Genomic DNA, 20,679 nt, shown 5'->3' on the forward strand with positions numbered 1-20,679 from the left:
CTCCCGGTGGTGCCGAGGCGCGGAAACCGGCTCCGGACATAGAGTAGGCCCTGCTCGCAGTCCCTGCGGCTCCAGCCTCCCGCTTGTTCTCTCGCGCGCGGGACTCCCGGCCCCGCGACCTCGAGCGCCGCGACTACAACTCCCGTCTTGCCCCGCGGCCTGGCCAATGGCGGGCGGCGGCGCGTGCGGGGTGCGGCGCGTGCGCGGCGGTTTTAGTAAGGGGCCCCGCGATTGGCTGCGGGGTCGGGCGCTGCGCGGGGCCTGTGGGAAGCGGAGTGACGGAGCGAGCGGCTGTTGGAGGAAGGAGGTGGGGGCCGGGAGCGCAAATGGCGTTGAGATGGTTCAGGGCCCTGTTCAAACTCCAGCGCTGACCATTCACCGGCGGAAGCGGCGGCGCAGGAGGCGGCGGCGGCCCAGCAGGGGCACGTAGCGGGCTCGCCGGGTCCGGCGGGCAGGGAGGCCTAGGCCCGGCCCGGCCGGCGGTGCTCGCGGCGGGGAGGGAAGTTGCGGGGCCGCCGCTCCTCCCCCTCGGCTGGGCTTCATATTTACCGGAGCGGAGTCGCGGGCCGTGACGGTGGCGGAGCCCCTGGCCGGCCCTGTGCTCCTGCGCCCGCGGGCCGAGGCCAGCGCTCCCGCCGGCGCCCAGGGTGAGTGAGGCGGGCGGCCGCCTAGGCCCGGGCGGCGGGCGGGCTGGGAGGCCAAGGCGGCGGAGGTGCCAGGGAAGTTGGGCCGGCCAGCGACCCGAGGAGTCTTCCCCTCTTCCGTTCTCCTTCCTCTGAGTTTCTCAGAGGGCGCCTGCCCGCTTCCCAACTTCCCTCCTGACCCTGGTCCGAGGCAGCGATTCCCTTCCTGAGCCCTCTCCCCATCGTCTCCTCCTTTCCTAGTCGCCTCTGAGGCCTCGCCATGCCCCAGGGACTCGGCGGCAGCGGCTTCCGGGGCGTCGGGAGCGAAATCGCTGTCCTGAGCGGTGGGGGCGGGGAAGAGAAAAGTTGCGTGAGCGTCCTGCGGAGGGGGCCGGCTCGCGGGCTTCCGCGGGGATCGCTGTGCGGTTTCCACTTTCCCTGCTTCGTGGGAGCCCCCAAAGCCCCTGGGACCCGGAAGACGCTCGATCGGCAAGGGGGTTAGTGTGAGGACTTTTTTTTTTTTTTTTTTTTTTTTTTTCATCCCAGCACACTTTTCAAAATGTGACCTGACTTTGGGCTGGGGTAAAAGCCCAAAGACCGAAAACAGTTGGTCGTGAATCATTCTTTCCCTTTGACTTTGATGTTCGAAGCTTGAGCAAGATATGTGATCCAGAGAGTCTTAAAATGTAATGTCAAATATATCTGCACACATAGGGGGGGTTTTGTACTTGATGTTTCGATAACGCCTTCACAGTCGTCAGACTTTTTTTTTTTTTTTTAAGGCATTTGATTATGGGGAACGATAAAGGCAGTCAAAAGTAGGAAATAATATATATAATGAACACTTACGTTGTGCATACTGCTTGGGTCAGCGCTTATCAACCCAACCAAATTTGCCTAATTTACACTCTTTCCAGTCCTTTCATGTTGGAAAATCACTCATGTTATTTCAATTAGTATTTTCAGTGTGTGTTTTTGAAAGCCAGTTTCTCTCTCTCTCTTTTTTTTTTTTTTTTTTTTTTAAAAAAAAGACAGTTTTGTTACTCAGTAAGTAACTCCTTAGTATCAAATATTTATCTGTAGACTTTAAACTTTCAGCAGTGAGTGCTTTGTGATTTTAGGACCATTTGTTCAATGAGTTTTTCTGATGTTAGCCTAAAGGACCTTAAGTCCAGAGTTTTGGTTTGGCTTTTAGTCAGCATTTTTAGGTGATTACCATGGAAGTATATCCAAAACATTTCAGCATTTTGGTGTATATGTAAATGTAGGGCTGTAGTTCTCAGCTTTACATCATTGAAGAAATGAAATGACTTTATTTTGTTGTCTTTGGTAGCTACCCCAAATACTTAAGTTTTTTAAAAAAATTTAATGGAATACAGTAAAATAGTAGAACTTGTTAGTTTTACTTTCTGTAGTGGAAGGGGAAATCAGTCTCCCTCAGGAAAACTTTTAGTACAAATAGGTATGATGACTAATTTATTTTTTTGTCAAATTAGAATTGGCTTCTTAACAAGCCTTTGGGGATCCTCTACTGAGTATGTATTAAACTAACTTGGACAGTGATTCATTATAAGTTACATAAATATAAGTTAATAAAGGGAAAAAATGAAAAGTACATATGAAGACATTTAAAAGTATTGGTCAAAATAATTTTCATTGTTGTAAGTTTTGAAGTAATGAAAATCTATCAAGTCCCTAAGCAATTGTTCACTTCTTTCTAGTAACAGTTGATGTATTGATACTTAAATTATAGAAAGGGAAAGTGGCAGAAATGGGTAAAAATTGATTGTGCTTTAAAAAGTAGTGTAACATTAAAAAAAAAAAGTTTGACTCTTGATTTACTTCCCTGGAAAATTTTTTTGTCTTTGTGCCTGTTATTATGTAGATAAATCAATGAATTGATTTGTCATTTATAAGTCAGAGGAAAATAAAGGTGATGTATATCTGTTCCTGTAATAATTCATGGAGCAATGTAACGTGCTCAGGTTCTCCAGCTCCAGAAAATGACACTCAGCAAGTGGGCATAGTGCTACAGGGACAAAGAAGATAGAATAAGGATGGTGTCTTGCACTTGGGGAGATGGCCATCTAAGAAATTTTTTTTTTTTTAAGTCATGGCCCAAAGTGCTTTAGTCCAGCCATCAGAGTCTTCAAGGTTGGGTTAAAAGCTGTAGATACATGAGAAAACAGCACCATTTTCCTGACCTTTTTTCTTCATATGATAAGTGCTGTGAGTCTCAAAGAACTAAATTTAGTCAACTATTTGACATTTCTGAGATCCTGAAAAAAATTAACATTTTGTGCTTAAGCTTTTTTATTAGGGTAATTACCTTATTCAGATTACTTTTAAGGTAAAAATGATGTTTATGAGAATAGTAAGTTTTGGAAATGTGAAAAAATATTCCACTGTAAGTTGGTTTTGTGGATATTGTATTAGAAGTTGATTATCACTCAGTTTTTAATACTTTGCAAGTCATGTTATTAGTATGTATTCATTGGTAATATCAATACATGGAAGCATGTAAAGTGAAAAATGAGTCTGTTTATCTTCCATTCATTTATTTGGTTGTTTATTCTTTGTGGTACTAGGGATTGAACCCAGGTGTTGACATGGAGCTACATCAGTCTTTTTTCTACTTTGTTGCCTAGGCTGGGCTTGAACTTGTGATCTTTCTGCCTTAGCCTCCCAGAGTACTGGAATTACAAGCCTACACCACCACACCTGGCTTATGTAACCATTTTTAAAGGTTTGTATGCTGAATGTTGAAAAGACATGAGGGGAGAATTCATAGGTTTGTATTTTTACATGCAGTGTTTAATACTTGTTAAGTATTTAGTGATTATATATTTTCTTAAATTCTTTTCACAGGGAATATGAAACAAGTGTCAAAATGACATCCAGATTTGGGAAAACATACAGTAGGAAAGGAGGCAATGGCAGTTCAAAATTTGACGAAGTCTTTTCCAACAAACGGACCACCCTTAGCACAAAATGGGGAGAGACCACGTTTATGGCTAAATTAGGGCAAAAGAGGCCCAATTTCAAACCAGATATCCAAGAAATTCCGAAGAAATCTAAAGTAGAAGAGGAAAATACTGGCGACCCTTTTGGATTTGATAGTGATGATGAGTCTCTACCAGTTTCTTCAAAGAATTTAGCCCAGGGTAAGGGCTCCTACTCAGAGTCAAGTGAAGCAGTGCCACTGGAGGAAGTTATTTCAGTACTTGAAGCTAACAGCAGAACTGGGCCCGTGGTAAGGGAAGATGGCATTGTGTCTGCTTCGAGCTCACCTTTGGAGACTGCTCTGCCTGGGAAAGAGAGGGCCGCAGACAGACTCCTGGAAGATGAGGCGAGCAGAAGTAGCTGTGCTAAATTAATGGCTATGGGTAAGTTTACACTTTCTTCATGTCAAGCCAAGAGAGCTTTTTGCAAGCCATTATGTAAATGATGTACGTTTGAAAATATTATATCACTTAGGTTTGCTTTCTGCAGTTATGATCAATGGAGACTGTTGACAGTTTTGTATAAGATTTCAGAACTTTAAAAAAAAATCAGAAGCTGAAATTTTAAGTAAGCAACTTGAATATTATTGTTTCTAGCCTTATCACTTCAGGTATATTTGGGTACTGTCTTCCATAAATCCCTAAGCCCAATTTTAGTAAGAAACATGTTTCTGTTGTGTTAGGGCTGCGTATTGTCTCATTTGTCTTACTATAGAGCAGTGATGGTGAACCTTTTAGAGACAAGTGTCGAAACTGCAACCCAAAATCCACTTATCACAAAGAGCCGATACTGCAATTAAACCTGAATTACTGAGGTTTTGGTTTAGGAAAAACAACTCATACATTAACACCATTTGTCTTAAAAGAAAAATAACTTGCATGCCATAGGTTCGCCACCACTGCTGTAGAGGACTTAAGTGGTTCCTGGTAATGACACTGAAGGTTAGCTAGGATTGCTAGAGTTGAAAAACTGGTTTAGAAAGATTAAGGAGGTATTAGCAAGCTTTATTGAAAATTTATTTGCTAAATATTCCTTGTCAGTGTGGCTTCTGGTATAGCCTCAAAAGTGTCTGGTCATTGTACCCCCACCTGCTTGCGTGAAAGGTCTGGGCTTACAGTAAACGATAAAGGGACAACTGGCTCAAGGATGGAGGCTGAAGAGCATGTTGGGTGGGGAGAGTACGAGCACCCCATTAGCTAATGGGTGAGAGCAGCTGTTCTGGTTGAAAATACACCTTCGTTCTGGATTTCTTGACGAAGATTAGTGAGACTGGAAGGCTCACTCTCATATTTTGAAAGGAAGTAAGGACAAAACTTCCCTAGTGCTGCATTCATGGAAGGAGTGACTTTGGAGCTCCGTACAAGGCACAGGCAGCAGTGTCTTGGAGTGTGCCTTGCAGAGGATGAAAGGGCTGAGCGTTTTTCGCTCTCTTCTCTTGGTTGAGAGGGTGAGCCAGCTGTTACTGTCATTCCCTTGATCCTCTGGGCTAATTCTGAGCTGGCTGTCCCTATTGCTCTGCCCACATGGCTTCTGAAGCATTGTTCATGTGTTAAACCAAGGTTGAATTATTAAAAACCAGCATAAATCTTTCCTGGTCAGTTCCTAAAAATGCAGTATAATCATAGAACTTTTGAGCTACCTTGAATTTTAACTCATCTCTTCATTTCCAAGTTGAGACTCAAAAGAGCTTAAGTGACAGTCTGGGTGTGAGATTCACTGGTTGCTTTTCAGCATGTTTTTGAGTCCCATCTCTGGCTGGCCCTGTGTTGGGCTCTGAGAATACTGTTACAGCTGATCTATGCAGTGTTCTTGCTGCCATTCCTGGATCTTCACAGGTAGTTAATTTGCAGTGTGGGACAGATAGGCAGGAGCCAGTAGAGTGGAGCTGGCCATGTGATGTGAGCGGTGAAAGATGGGCACAGTTGGTAGCTGAGGCCCAGGTGGCTGAGGGTACTGTTAGGGAGGTATGTTTAGGGAAGAGGACAGGTACATGGTGCTTACATAGTCACAGGCAGTGAGTGCTTCCATAGCTTTGCCAATGAAACATTTTCACCTGTCCACACTGCTGTTGGAAGGTGGTGGGAGTTGCAGCTAGGCTTTTCTGTGTGGTGACAGCTCCCTCCCACCTTTTTTTTTTTGAACTGGGGATCTAACACGGGACCTTGCACTTGCAAGGCAGGCGGCAGACCACTGAGCTAAATCCCCGGCCGACAGCTTCCCATTTTGTTGTAGTGGCATTGTAGTTCCAGTGCTGATCCTGAAGGCTGACCATGAATCCACACTCCATTCTCATGGGTTTGTGAGGAGAGAGTGTAGACTGAAATACAGATAAATGTGTGTTTAAGAATATCTTGTCCCTTGGGCCAGGGATTTAGCTCAGTGGTTCTGCCGCTTGCCTCACAAGCACAAGGACCCGAGTTCAAGCCCAAGTACCAAAAAAAAAAAGAATATCTTGTCCCACATCCTCCTCCATGGAGATGCCCTCAGCTGGGAAGGGAATCATGTGGCACTGGGGATCTTTCTTCTTTTATAATCTCTTCTCTCTTGGTCATCCAGAGCTCCAGCAACCCTGGCAGCTCCCTGTAGCATAAGAAGCAGACTTTGAGGAACTGCTTTTAGTTTTCAAGGTAGTCTTATTTTGTCCCAAATGTGTGCAAGTGTGCAAGTCAGTTGTTCTTATAAGCCATTTATAAGCACATACATATGTAAGTCAGTCACTTTTATACTTTATACCTTTTTTTTTTTTTTTTGCAGCACCGGGGATTGAGTTACAAGGGCCCCCCCCATAAATTTTCACCAAGCTGTCCTGGCTGGGCTCAAACTTGAAACCCTTCTGCCTCAGCCTCCCAGAGTGCTAGGATTACAGGGGTGAACCGACACAGCTGGCTTGCTTCTATATCTTATGACCTTTTCTTTGTCTCTTTCCTCTCACTAAACATCTAGCATTTCTTTTGTGCCTAGATTCGAATCTTGCTTGTCTGTCAGATTGTCATTGCCTTCACTCTCAGAAAGCCTTGTCATTTTAGAAATAATATGTTAAATTAGGAGTATTATATTAAGTTCCTAATGCTGTGTTACGTTTAGGAATCTGCATCTAAGCTTTTGAGAAGAGTTTTATAAATCTCAAGTGGTTCCTAATCTTTTTTGAATTAGAGACCCTTTTGGAAGATGTTAATTGGAGGTTCTTTCTCCAGATAAAAGCGATTGTATACCTATTCTGGGCTTAGAAATCTCAGCAGTCCTCAGCAGATCATGTTCAGGTGCTTTAAGAACCTGTTAAAGCTGGGCGTGGTGGCACATGCCTGTAAGCCCTACACTTGGGAGGCTGAGGCAGAAGGATCATTGTGAGTTGGAGACCAGCCTAGGCTACATAGTGAGTTCAAGGCCAGTCTGAACCACATAGCAAGACCCTGTCTCAAAAAAAAAACAACAAAAAAGACAACCCTGTTAGACATTGTATCAATGACTTGTTCAGAATGCACAGGTTAAGTTCCATCATGTCTTTCGTGGGAGACAGATCATTTGTTGCTGTACAGTTCTGCATTGGGGAGAAGGCTTCTTCAAACTCAGAACTATTTTGTTGTTTTTACTGGCATCACATTTTTAAGTTTTTTTTCTCTGTAGGGGAATAAGTGACTTTTTTTGTCCTTTTTACTAAACTGTTCTATCCCATTCAGGTATCATTTTTCCCCCCCTTTCAATATGTCTCCTCTTGGAGCATATTGATTTTATAAAGTGTTAAGCTTTATTATTGCATTTGATGCACACAGATGACATTGTCACTCCCACTCCCATGACACTAGAAAGCTGTCTCCATACTATTGAGGTGTTGCGTTGGAAAGTTGGGGCAGTTCAGAGAGGAGACTGAGAATGAGGGGTGAGGGAGCATCCTGGTTTGCACTCTCCAAGCAGGTGCTTGGAGCCTAAGAGAACCCACAGCAAGGTGAGGTGGGTGGGCTGCTAATACCTGACCCCTAATTTAAACAAGAAGAAGGAAGCTGTTATAGTAACTTTCAGATATGTGAAAATAGAATAATAGTAAAAGAATCTTATGTGATTCAGCAGTCATCAGGACAGGACAAGTCTTGTTTGTTCCATACACCAGCCCCCCTTTCTTCCTTTTGTCCTTACCCCCTTGTAATGATGGATTTTTTTTTCCTCAGTGCTGGGAATTGAACCCATTGGCTTTGTGTTTTCTGCTAGGAAAGCAGCTATGCCCCTGAACTTCATTTTAGTTTTTTTGAGACAATCTTACTAAGTTGCTCAGGCTCACCTTGAATTTGAGATCCTCCTGCCTCAGCCTCTTAAGCCATGGAATTACAATATGTGCCACAACGCCCAGGTCCCCTGAATTATTTTAAAGCAAATTCAAGACCTCTATTTTCTACTTTCTTTTTTTTTTTTTTTTTTTGTGGCTTGCTGTTTTATTTTCACATTTTTTTTTTTTTTTTTTTTTTGTACAGGGGATCGAACTTGGGTCCTTGCACTTATGCAGCAGGCGGCGAAACCACTGAGCTAAATCCCCGGCCCTTCACCTTTTTTTTTAAGACCTCTATTTTCATCTGCAAATATTTTTGTATCTAATCTCTAAAAACAAAATATTCTGATTGTAGTTGCTTTTGAAGCCAATGTGATCTTAGCCAGGTGTGCCACTTAATAATTACTGTTAGCAGGAGCTGAAAATTCACTGTTGTAAAAGATTCTTTAAAGTTAGGAATCTAGGGCTGTGTGCATTAGAGATAAAAGAAGGCTTCTCTTACCTTTTATGGCCAGCTACTTTCCTTTTCTGTCTTTGTGAGCCTGGACTCTAGAATAAAGTGTGCAAAGACTTAGGTTTCTGCTTGGCACACTTTCCTTGCCAGCCAGCTGGGATTCAGTCTACATATCCTGCCAAATATTGAGATGACTATGGCATAGGCGCTTCATTTGCATGACTGGTTTTGTAGCCAGTAATTTTTTTTCCATTTGCTTAAAACTATACTGAGTATTTGTGTGAATTTGAAGGATGATATTGTCAAGAAATTACAAATTTTGATTTTAGAACTGAAGATGGTTTTTAGGATAAGAAATGAATTTTTCTAATCCTGAAAGTTTTAAGTAGGCCAGGAACTTGGTGATCTGAGATGAGATTGTTAGCTGCTTATTGGATAAAGTGAAGATAAATTAATGAGGATTACTTTCAAAATCCTGAAAGTATGGTACTATAGCAGCAAGAGTTACTTGCCTTTAGGTGGTGAGTGCATTTCTCTCTTTTTATTTTTTTTGAGTCAGGGTCTTGCTGTGTGATTCATGCTGGCCTTGAACTCATTATGTAGTCCAGGCTGGCCTCAAACTTGTGGCAGTCCTCCTTCCCCAGCCTCCTGAGTGCTAGGATTGTAGGTATATGCTACCACACCCTGCTGTGAGTGCATTTTTTTGTATAAATCATACCTATAATCAACTTCTTTTTAAGAAAAAACAGATAAGAAACATGATTTTCTCAGTTCCTGCTTTGTGCTAAGCCTTTTTTTTTTTTTTTTTTTTTTTTTTGAGATGGTCTTACTACATAGTTCAGCCTGGCCTGGAACTCCCAAATGCTGGGATTATAGGTCTGTGCCACCACACCCAGCTTCCTTATTGTCTTTGTTTAAATAGGTTTCTTTTTAAGAAGAATATGGCTAAATTGTTTTTAATATTTACTGAATAAAGTGGACCTTATTTATTTATTTAGCAGCGCTAGGGATTGAACTCAGGGCCCTTTGCATACTTGGTAAGTAGTCTAACACTGGGCTACATTCCCTTGCCCTTTTAAAGTTTGAGACAGAATCTCACTAAGTTGCTCAGGCTGGCCTCAGACTTGAGATCCTCCTGCCCCAGCCTCCCAAGTGGTTGAGATTACAGTTCTGTATTGCCATACCCAGCTTCAAAGCTGAATTACTTTTACAAATAGTAAATATCTTCTGTTTTAAAATTTTGTGTGTTGTGTGAAAATCGAGTTCAACAATATTCAAGTTATGAATAAGACACTTCAATTTTACATAAATTCAATTTATTGTAAAGCAGAACTTGCTTTTTATCTTGTGAGACAGGGTCTTGCTTTGTAGTTCAGGCTGGCCTTGAGCTCAGTATGTCGCCTAGACTGCCTCGAACTTGCAGCAGTCCTCCTGCCTCCCGGGTGTGGGGATCCACAGGCAAGTGCCACCATACCTGGTAAAGCAAAAACTTTCTTACAAAAAAATTTCTTATAAAAGATTTTCTGAGCAAAAGGAGAATCATCTGCAAAATTTGTACATAGCAAAAAGTGTAGGAGTCCACTAACAAGTTTGTTCTCAGCTTCCGTTTGAACCCCAGCCCTGGGCCAATGGATGGAAACTGTAAACACAGTCTCCCTTTAGAAGCGGAGCAGTCCTCTGCTGTCATAGCTGCCTAGAACACACTGACAGCACATCTGGGTGGTACTTGTTGCATTCCAAAACTGTTTTTCATTTGTATTCTGTACTCTCAGCGCCAGACAATTGGCTAAGTTTTCTGATCCAGCCTGTGCTTTTAGGAAGGAAGGAATCTTCAACTTTTCCAGACCCCTTTGAAGGTGGCAGAGGGTGAATTTATTCATGGAAGGTCTGGGGATGCCTTCTTTTCCACCCTCCAGCTATGATTTTAGTCTCTCTGAGTGCTGATCAAGGTTAGTCCTATATGCCTCACTTATCTGTATGTCAAGTTCTTTCCCCCTGCTTGGGAAGTTTTCTACCATCACTTCTGTGAACAGTTTTTTTATGTTGTCTGCACTCGCTCCTGTTTCTTCATTGACTCCAATCAGTCTAAGGTTATTCTTTGCATCGTCTAGCAGCTGCTGGATTGATTTCTCATGGTCCCTTACTATTTTAAAGAAATTTTTCTTTTCCTGGTCACTTTGTCTTCTGTGTCTGAAATTCCATCCTCACATTGGCTCATTCTGCTGTGTAAACTTTCAATGGAGTTTTTTAATCTCCTGGATCTGCATCTGTTTTATGGATTGCATTTGTTTCCTATGTTGGGATTCCATCATGTTCCTCAGGTCCTCTATTTTTTTTTATCTCTAGACTTATTAATCATGTCTGGCCCTATGGGCACAATCTCTGCTGTTATGTGAGAAATTATTTCTGATTGCATTTTTTCCAGATCCTCTTTTGTTGCCAGTTCAGGGAGTCCAGGAGGTTGAGTATCAGATTGTTCCATCTCATTTCCCTTTGGGGTTTCTGTAGGTGATCTGGATGTCTGGTTTTGAGACTTATTTACGTGTCTTCTCATTTCAAGGCTGGGGGGGTGATGCTGTGCTGCTAGTGCCTTCGGAGCTCACCTCCTAGGCTCTGGGGGGGGGGGGTGGTACGGTGGCCCGGAAGCTTCCAGTCTCTCTGAATGTTGCCAGTTCTGGAAGAACACAGGGTGCTATGGGGGTGTGTGCTAGGCTTATTGTCATTGTCTGCAGGCAAGGTTGACATTTAACCTGAGAAATGTTGGTGTCAAGGAGAAAAGCAGCAGAGCTTGGTGACACGAGAAACGAAGACAAAGGTGACATCAAGAGTAATTCCCAAGTATGGAATGGGAGCACCTGAGCAGTGTCATTTATTGAGATGGGACACCTTGAGGGAAAGTTAACGATTCTGGTTTGAAATCTTTGTAATATGGTGTTTAAGAGGCAGATCTGTTGGGATAGGGCTCAGATAAGTCTTGAATAGGGATAATAAAATATATAGTTGAGTATTTCAGCTGTTCCTTGGAAATACAGGATTAGATGAAGTCTTTAAGGAGAGTGTAAGGGGAAAACGTGTTAGGACTGAGTTGTGAAGAATTCCCAGTATTTCATGGATGGAGAAAAACAAGAAACTAGAAAAGAAAATGAAGGAGGAGCAGCTATGCCATTGAAGGGAAGTCTGGCAGGTCATCTTTTCCAGAAGTGAGCAGAAAGATATTTCATGAAAGGATCAGTTGAATTGGATCACCACTGGAGTCAGCTAAAATGAGAATTACAACACAGGCATCAGATTTGCAGCTTGGTAGGAGTGTTCTGAGTGACTAAATGGGGGTAGCAGGTGCACATAATTTGCTAAAGGAGTTTGAAGGGGTGGAGAACAGGGCAGCTGCAGAGACACTAGAGTTCTTGGAGATTTTAATGCATAGGAGAGCCTTTGGGCATCTAATCCACAGCACAGGGCAGAAGAGTCCTAGGAGCCCAGCTCCGGATTTCCTGAACAGAGGGATGGTGGGTGAGAAGGTGAGCTTTCTGGAAGGATAGAGGATAAGATAATAGATGACTGAGAGCTTGGTTTTGTTTCTCTTTAAGTACAAAAGAGATTGTTTCTGTGTGTGTGTGTGTGTGTGTGTTTGTGAGAGTGAGAGAGAGAGAGAGAGAGAGAGAGAGAGAGAGGTAGACAAAGATTAATTTGGGGCTTGAGAAGGGAAAACAATTCAAACAAATGGAACCTAAAGTAGAATAGTGAGCTTTTACAAGTGCATGCTACCATGCCCAGCTAGGAAATCTTGAGATACATATCAACCCCCTAGGCTGATGGCAAAGTAGAGAGTGGATCTGAAAGGTACCTAATGCAGTGCCTAGGAACAATTTGTATGCTGTGCGAAATGTCTGTAGTATGTCATCCCTGGTCTGCCATCAAGGCATAGAAAATTTTCATCACCTTCAAAAGTTTCTAGCTGGGTAGGGTGGCATATGCCTGTAATCCTAGCACTCAGGAGGTGGAGGCAGGAGAATCACCATGAGTTCGAGGCCAGCCTGGGCTCCATATTGAATTCAAGGCCAGCCTGAACTGCAAAGCAAGACCTTTTCTCAAAAAGAAAAAAGTTTCTCAGGGATGGGGATGTGGTTCAGTGGTAGAACCATCAGGTGCCCAGCAAGCTAGAGGCCCAGAGTTTCAGTCCCAGGACCACACTGGGGCCTCCTTCCATCATTCACCATTCACTCATTCATTCATTCATTGATTTATTGTCAGTTCCTTCTCCCACTTCTAGCCACTGACTCCCAGTCTGTTTTCTGTCCTTATAGTTTTGTCTTTCCAAAATGTCATACTATAATTGGGACCATACAGTGTGTCTGGCCTTTTCAGTCTGGCTTCTTTCATTGACTATTGGATGTGTAAGTAGCCTGTTTTTTTTTGCTGAATAGTATTCCATTGTATCTATACCCCAGTGCACCTGCCTGTTGGACATTGGGCTTGTTTCCAGTTTTTAGCAGTTATGAATGCAGGTGCAAGAGCTGGGTGCAGTGGGGTGTTCCTGTAATCTCAGGGCTTGGGAGGCTGAGGCAGGAGGATCACTATGAGTTTGAAGCCAGCCTGGGTTCTATAGTGAGCTCAAGGCCAGCCTGAACTGCATAGCAAATCCTTCCTAAAAAAAAAAAAAAAAAAGGATGCAGGTGCTGTAAGTGTTCACTTTAAGGTTTTTGTGTAGACTTAAACATCTTCTCTTTTGAGTGAATACCTAGGCACAGGGTTGCTGGTACAGAAAATATTTATCTTAAATTTAAATGTTTGCAAATGATGTGATTTCCTGTAAATACTGATATTTTAAAACTAACATGTGCCTGGCATAGCGGCACACACCTGTAATGTCATCTACTTGGGAGGCTGAGGCCGGACAATTTCAAGTTCAAGGTAGCTTGGGCAACTTAGCAAGACCTTCTCTCAGAAGCGGTGGGCACATAGTTCATTGGTAGAGTGGCCTTGGGTTAACTCCCAGTGCTGTTAAAAACTACTAGGGCTGGGGATTTAGCTCAGTGGTTCCGGCTCCTGCCGCGCAAGCGCAAGGACCCGAGTTCAATCCCCAGTACCAAAAAAAAACAACTACTAACACACAATTTAGGTGCAGCAGTACCCTCTTACCTTCTGGGAGTGTGTTCCAAGACCCCCAGTGCTTGTCTGAAACCTTTGGTAGCACCACACCCTGTAAGTACTGTTTCTTGTTTTGTTTTGTTTTTTCACAGTAATACAGTGAGAACAAGGAACTATAACAAAAGTTGAGTAACTGAGGGCCAGGGATTTAGCTCAGTGGTTCCACCGCCTGCCTTGTAGGCACAAGGTCCTGAGTTCAATCCCCAGTGCCAAAAACAAACAAAAGTTGAGGAACTGGCCTGGTGGAACGTTTTTCTGTCTAACCATTCTTTGTGTGGTAAGATGATTGAGGCCTTCTGGTGCAGCAGTAGGGTTGACTGGTCAGCAGGAGAGGGGCACAGATAATCCAGGGGGAGCAAGAGGTGGTACCATGTGCAGTCAGGTGGACTGGGCCAAGGGTCACTTCATGTCCTGCTGGAATGGTGTAAGATTTCATCAGGCTATGTTACAGCGTCCAACTTAACAGTCACACATTGGTTATTTGGAATTTTTCATTTAATACTTTTGGACGGTGAGTAACTTGACACTGGAAAGTAAAACATGGGTAAAGGGACTACTGTATCCTAGTGATGTTTTTATTGTTTTATTTGAGATAGGGTCACACTTTATAGCTCAGGCGGCCTCAAACTTCCTGCTTTATCCTCCCAAGTGCTAGGATTATATGCATGCACCACTACACCCAATTTTAGCTTCATAGAGATTTCTTTTTTTCTTATCTTTTTTCGGTTTGTGGTCTCACTGTGTAGTTCAGGCTGGCCTTGAACTCATTATGGAGCCCAGGCTGGCCTCAGACTCATGGCGAGTCTCCTGCCTCAGCCTCCCTAGTGCCAGAATTACATGCATGTGCCACCTTGCCTGGCCCTCTTCTTTCTCTTGTGTATATGTGTGTGTTTTTTGTTTGTTTGTTTGTCTTGTTTGTTTTGCACTACAGGGATTTAACACAGGGCTTTGCTCATACAAGACCAGCGCTCTACTACTGAGCTACATCCTCAGCCTTTTTAAAATTTGTGGCAGGGCTCATTGCATTGCCCAGGCTGGGCTCAGATTTGTGATTCTCCTGCCCCCAGAGTGCTGGGATCACATGTGTGCACCCAACAGGAATGGTGTATGCTTTATTTTTATTTATTTATTTATTTTGGTACTGGGGTTTGAACTCGGGTCCTTGTGGTTGCGAGGCAGGCGGCAGAACCACTGAGCTAAATCCCTGGCCGAAGAGATGCATTCTCTTTTTTTGGTACCGCGGATCGAACTCAGGTCCTTGCGCTTTCTTTCTTTTCTTTTCTTTTTTTTTTTTTTTTTGTTGGTACGGGGTATCGAACTCAGGTCCTTGTACTTGCGAGGCAGGCGGCAGAACCACTGAGATAAAACCCCGGCCCAAGAGATGCATTCTTTTTTTTTTCCCACATTAAGTTTATTGGTACATTTTAGGTATAAAATATATTTACATTCATCATTGGGAACTTGCGCCATTACATGAGTATCTTGGTTCTTATTTTTTTTCCACTTCCGCTGCCCTTCCTTCACCACCTCCACCCATCACAATTTGCATAGACTTTGTTTCCATTTTTTTCCTTTTCTCATATTTTTTCTTTTCCCTTCTTTCCTTTCTTCTACCCCTCCCACTTCTCCTGCTCCTTTAGACCTTTTCTTCCTATTATACAATATCAATTATACATTTTTAAAATTACAATATCAAGATCTAGGAGACATTACCACAGATTTTGCAGAATTTAAAATAATATAGAAAGCATATTACAAAATTCTTTTTTGAAATAAATCGGACAACTTCTAAGAAGTACCTTGGAAGACAAATTAATGAAACTAACTCTGGAGGAAATATAAAATTTGAATAGCACCTATTAAAGAAAGTATATTTCTAGCTTCAAAACCTACCAATATGACAGTAGGCTCATACACATTTTAACTGATAAATTATATCAAACATTTAAAGCAGAAAAAAGAAGGAACACTTCTCCCCTCATTTTAGGAACTCAACATTGTGCTAATCCTAAAACTGGATAAAGGTAATAGAAGAAAACAGTATGAACATAGATAGAAATTTGTTTAACAAAACAAACTGTTAGAAGTTAGATCTTGGAGTATGTAGAAAGTGGTTTTATTATAGGCATATCAGTGTTGGTTCAGCATTGGAAGATCCACCCCCAAAAGTCATCATTTTAACAGAGGAAAGGAAAAAGCCATATGATCCTGTCACTAGTTGGAGAAAAAGTATTGGACTAAATTCTACAGCTGTTCATGGTAAAAGCTATCGGGAGACTAGAAGTAGAACAGAACCTTCTCAACAGATGAAAGACATGTACTCCATACTTCCAGCGAGAACGCCTTGTATGAATGGAGAAGATACAATGCTTTCTCCCTAAGGTGGGGAACAAGGACAGATATGCCTACTCTTCATCTGTCCATTAAACTTTGAAACATAGGGCCAAACCAAAATAGTCTGGCAATAAAGTGACACAATTAGGATAGGATTGGCAAAGTAGAAGCAAAATCTTTGTATGTAGATGAAATGATCATCTACAGAGAAAGCACTAAGAAATCTCTAGGATCCCCTATAACTTGTATTTGAATTTAGCAGGATTAGAAAGCACAAGGTATATATAAAAATTCAGGTCTGTGTATACTTGCTATAAATGAAGAATTGGCTATTGAAATTTAAAAGTTATATAGGAGTACAAAGGACCTAGAAAAGTAAAAAGAAAAAGAAAAAAACAGTGTTGGAAGACATTTAGTACCTAATTTTAAGACTTCCTCTAAAGCTACAATAATCAAGGCAGTGTTGGTGTAAGGAAAGACATATAGATCATTGGAATAAAACAGAGAATCTAGAAATAGAACCACACATATATGGTCCACTGAGTTTTGAAAGATTATTTAACATTAACATTTTATAGACTAAACTCAATTTAAGAGACGAGGAAAAGATAGTTTTTTCAGCAAATGGCACTAGAATACTTGGTATCCATATATAAAAAATTAACCTCAACCCTTTATTTCCATACATAAAAATAACTTGAAAGGATCTATGAACCTAAATATGAAAGCCTAAAACTATAAAATTTTAAGAAATTATAAGGGAAAATGCTTATGAATTTAGGGTAGGCAAGAACTTCCTAGGATTCCAAAAACATGATGTATAAAAGGAAAAAATTGATAAATGAGATTCCATCAAAATGTAGCACTTTAAATGACATCATTAAAATGAAAAGTAGTCCTTAAACAGACCTTTTTATAATGCATATAACCTATGACCAGAATATATAAAGAAGTCTTACAGCTCATTAATAGACAACTCAATGTGATAAATAGCCAGTACAGCACAAGGAAAGGTGTGCAACACTAGAATCAGAAAAATACTAATCAGTACAATAGCAAGATTGAATTATACACTCATTAGGGAGATGAAGTTAAAAGTTTTAAAAGCCTTGTCATGACTTTTTGTTGGATTTTCCCCCTTTGTGTTTAATTTGTCACGCCCAGCGGATTCATTCTGCTAGGTTTCCTGGGGTTGTGATCTTTATTGTCTTATCCTAGGATATTGCCTAAAATGTTTTGGAGTGCTGGTTTGAGATTCATGAAGTTGCTAACCTCTTTATCATGAAACTATCTTATTTCTCCATTAATTTTGAAAGACAGTTTTGCAGGGTACATCAATCTGGGTTGGAGGCTGTTTTCCTTTAGGGCTTGAAATACATCACTGCAAGCTCTTCTTGCCTTGAGGGTTTGGACTGAGAAGTCTGCTGTGATTCTGATGGGCTTTCCTTTGTGTGTGATTTGTTTCTTTTCTCTCACTGCTTGTAGAATTTTGTTCTTCTGTTTGGTTTCTGGAATCCTAACTATTATATGCCTATGTGTAGAGTTTTTTTTGATCAAGGCTAGTTGGAGTTCTATATGCCTCACTTATCAGTATGTCAGGTTCTTTTTCCCTGTTTGGGAAGTTTTCTGCCATCACTTCTGTGAACAGTTTGTTTATGTCATCTGCACTCTCTCCTTTTTCTTCATTGACTCCAGTCAGTCTTATGTTATTTTTCTTTGCATCATCTAGCAGCTGCTGGATTGATTTCTCATGGTCCCTTACAATTTTAAAGTAATTTTTCTTTTCCTGGTCACTAATTGCAATCTTATCTTCTATATCTGAAATTCTATCCTCACATTGGTTCATTCTGCTGCGTAGACTTTCAATGGAGTTTTTAATCTCCTGGAAATCTGTTTGTATCTGTTTTATGGATTCCATTTGTTTCCTGTGTTGGAATTCCATCATGTTCCTCAGCTCCTCTATTTTGTTATCTGTGTCTGCTCTAGATTTATTAATCATATCTTGCACTATAGGCACAATCTCTGCTGTTATGTGAGAAATTATTTCTGATTGCATTTTTTCCAGATCCTCTTTTGTTGCCAGTTCAGGGAGTCCAGGTGGTTGAGTATCAGAGTGTTCCATCTCATTTCCCTTTGAGGTTGCTGTAGGTGATCTGGAAGTCTGTTTTTTTTGTTGTTGTTTGTTTGTTTTTTGGTACTGGGGATCGAACTCAGGACTCTGTGCTTGCAAGGCAGGCGGCAGAACCACTGAGCCAAACCCCCGACTCTGGAAGTCTGTTTTTGAGCTTGTTTACATGTCTTCTCATTTCCAGGGCAGGGGGGGTGTTTGTTGCTCGCACTCGCATGGGTCACCTCCTCTGCCCTGGGAGTGGTGGAATGGCAGCTGGGGAGCCTCCTCTTGGGCACAGGGATTGCCTCACCTCCTCTGCCCTGGGAGCGGTGGAATGGCGGCCAGGGAGCCTCCTCCTGGGCTCTGGGATTGGCTCAAGAGATGCATTTTTTTTTGGTACAGGGGATCGAACTCGGGCGGTGAAACCACTGAGCTATATCCCCAACCCAGAGATGCATTCTTAATAAGTGGACAGGGTTTTCAGATTAGTGTATAAGTGAAGAATATCACTGCTTACAAAACTGACAAAATAAGAATAGTTTTCTTGTAGCAGTTTCTGTTATGTGTACTCCTCTCTGTCATAGATCATAAGATAGCATTAAAAATTCATTTGATTTAGTAATGAAGCATTTTAATTAGATCTTTTCTATTTTTTTGAAGGTGATTGTTAGAAACCACCCAAATACAAAGGCTTTGTTACCCATCCATGAGTTGACTCAGCTGTGAAGCACAGAAGGCAATGATTTATCACATTCCCTCCTCATAAACCATGCTAGAATTGGAAGAATGTATGAGGTGTGATGGGAAATTACAGTGAATATTTTAAGATATTTCTTACAGTATTGCCATTTAATCCTCCTCAGTATTCTCCCTCTGGCTTCAAACACTCATCCTATTGTTTGTACCACTTTGTGAAGTAGGCCTGGAAGTTCTCTTTCCTGAGTGTCTTCAGTTACGCTGTCATGGCTACCTTGATGTCCTGAGTGGATTCAAAACGTTGACCTTTCATGGTCGTGATTGACTTTGGGGAAGAGCTGGAAGTTGCACAGTCTCCAATCCAGTGAATAAAGTGGATGTTTTTAGTAGTCTGCTTTTCTGTTGAATCACACTCAGTGTCAGCCTTAACCATATTTTTGACCACACCTCTGAAGACAGAAAGAGGATTTCCAGAACTGCTTGAGAAAGTGACGAGAACAGTGAGATAAGTGTTCAAAGCAAGGGTATTTTAAGGGAGATTAATGGCAGTGTGTCTTTTACTCTAATAAGTTTTTAAAATGTAAACATTTACCATATGTTTCAGTCACCCTGTATGTCCTAGTGGGATTAGGGATATGTGAATCTGCCTGCCTTCCTTCCCCTTCTTCCTCCCTTCCTCCCTTCATTTATTTATTTGACACAGGTTCTCATTATGTAGTTCAGGCTAACCTTGAACTCACTATATAGCATAGGTTGGCCTCACGCTTACAGCAATCCTGCCTCAGCCTCCCTAGTGCTGGGATTACAGGCATGGGCCACAACACACAGCTTGTGCCATTATTTGTAATGTGGGAGGAGTGATTGATTGATTGATTCCAAGAGAGTTGGAAATCGGTTTTTGGGCTGTAGTAGGTTTTTGGGCTGTAGTAGGAGTGACAGTTGGGGATTTAGAAGTGAATTTCCTTAAAGTGTAATTGTGCCCATCCATGTATGCTTTGGAAGGTCCTTATGTACCTCCAGGCATAAGTGTATTCAGTTTGAAGAGCTAATTGATATCTGGAAGGGAGGCCCAGGGAGCACTGGCAGAGCTGTGGCTGTGGTGTAGCCTGTCTTGCCTGCTCTACTGGGAGGGTGGCTCAGAGATGAGCACAAGCTGTTGGCAGTCCAGCTCTTCCCGAGGGCTTTGTTGATAGGGGATGGGGGCAGTTGCATTAAGCTGGTCTGTTCCCAGCTGAGTAGAACTTTTGAAATTGCTTTTAGTTCACTTTTTTCTTTTTCTTTTTGGTGATGGGGATTGAACCCATGTCCTTGTACAGGCTAGGCAAGTGCTTTATCTACTGTGGTGCTAGTCCAAGCTTACTGTTTAATCTTTAAAATTGCATGTAAATTTTGTGTTTCTTAGGGTTGCTTTATAGAAATGTTTTAGATTACCACTTGAAATGCTGAACTGTTTCTTCCTCTTTTCTGTGCTGGGGATCAAACCTGGGGCCTCCCATATGCCGGGCAAGCACTACCCACCCAGCCCCTTAACTTTTTTTTTTAGTGTTTTGTGCCTTTTACGTCTTTAAGTAAAATTGCTCCACAAGGAAGATTACCATGTCTCAAGCAGCTTTCTAGAGGCCTTTGATTAATGTCTCCATTTACTGACAGTGAAAAGTCTGTTGCCTTCCACTGAAGCTAATGCTGTGAATGAGTTTTTTCTCTATTTTTTTTTTTTTTTGGAGGAGAGGGGTGCTAGGAATTGAACTCAGGGACTTGGGGATATTAAAACACCCTATCGTTAAGAAATACTAATACTGGGCTGGGGATTTAGCTCAGTGGTTCTGGCGCCTGCCTCACAAGTGTAAGGTCCCGAGTTTGATCCCCGGTACCAAAAAAAAAAAATACCAATACTAAGAAATACATATTACAGTTAATGCTTTTTTTTTTTTTTTGGTACCAGAGATTGAACTCAGGACCTTGTGCTTGCCAGGCAGGCAGGCATGGTGCCACTGAGCTACATCCCCAGCCTATATATTACATATAGACATGTATGTATATATGAGTATAGACT

At 41.9% G+C, this 20,679-nt stretch overlaps 1 protein-coding gene across 5 annotated transcripts in view; it reads left to right on the forward strand.

Moving 5' to 3' along the window:
- The first annotated feature begins 227 nt into the window (after window positions 1-227).
- The window catches only part of Wapl (WAPL cohesin release factor), a 78,637-nt gene continuing 58,185 nt past the window's right edge, over window positions 228-20,679 (forward strand). Inside the window, exons 1-3 of one of the 5 annotated variants that reach the window (XM_087201125.1) lie at window positions 228-307; window positions 3,272-3,369; window positions 3,492-4,009. In XM_087201125.1, coding sequence (XP_087057251.1) covers window positions 3,514-4,009 — 496 coding nt within the window. In that variant the 5' untranslated portion in view covers window positions 228-307; window positions 3,272-3,369; window positions 3,492-3,513. Of the gene's footprint in view, window positions 648-3,211; window positions 3,370-3,491; window positions 4,010-20,679 lie in introns of all 5 variants that reach the window. The other 4 variants (XM_087201124.1, XM_087201121.1, XM_087201122.1 and 1 more) reach the window with 4 other exon arrangements.

This window comes from Heterocephalus glaber, unplaced genomic scaffold (genome assembly GCF_053883595.1).
Source record: "Heterocephalus glaber isolate CG9 unplaced genomic scaffold, H.glaber_assembly_v1.0 deba00001755, whole genome shotgun sequence".
Lineage (NCBI taxonomy): Eukaryota > Metazoa > Chordata > Mammalia > Rodentia > Bathyergidae > Heterocephalus > Heterocephalus glaber.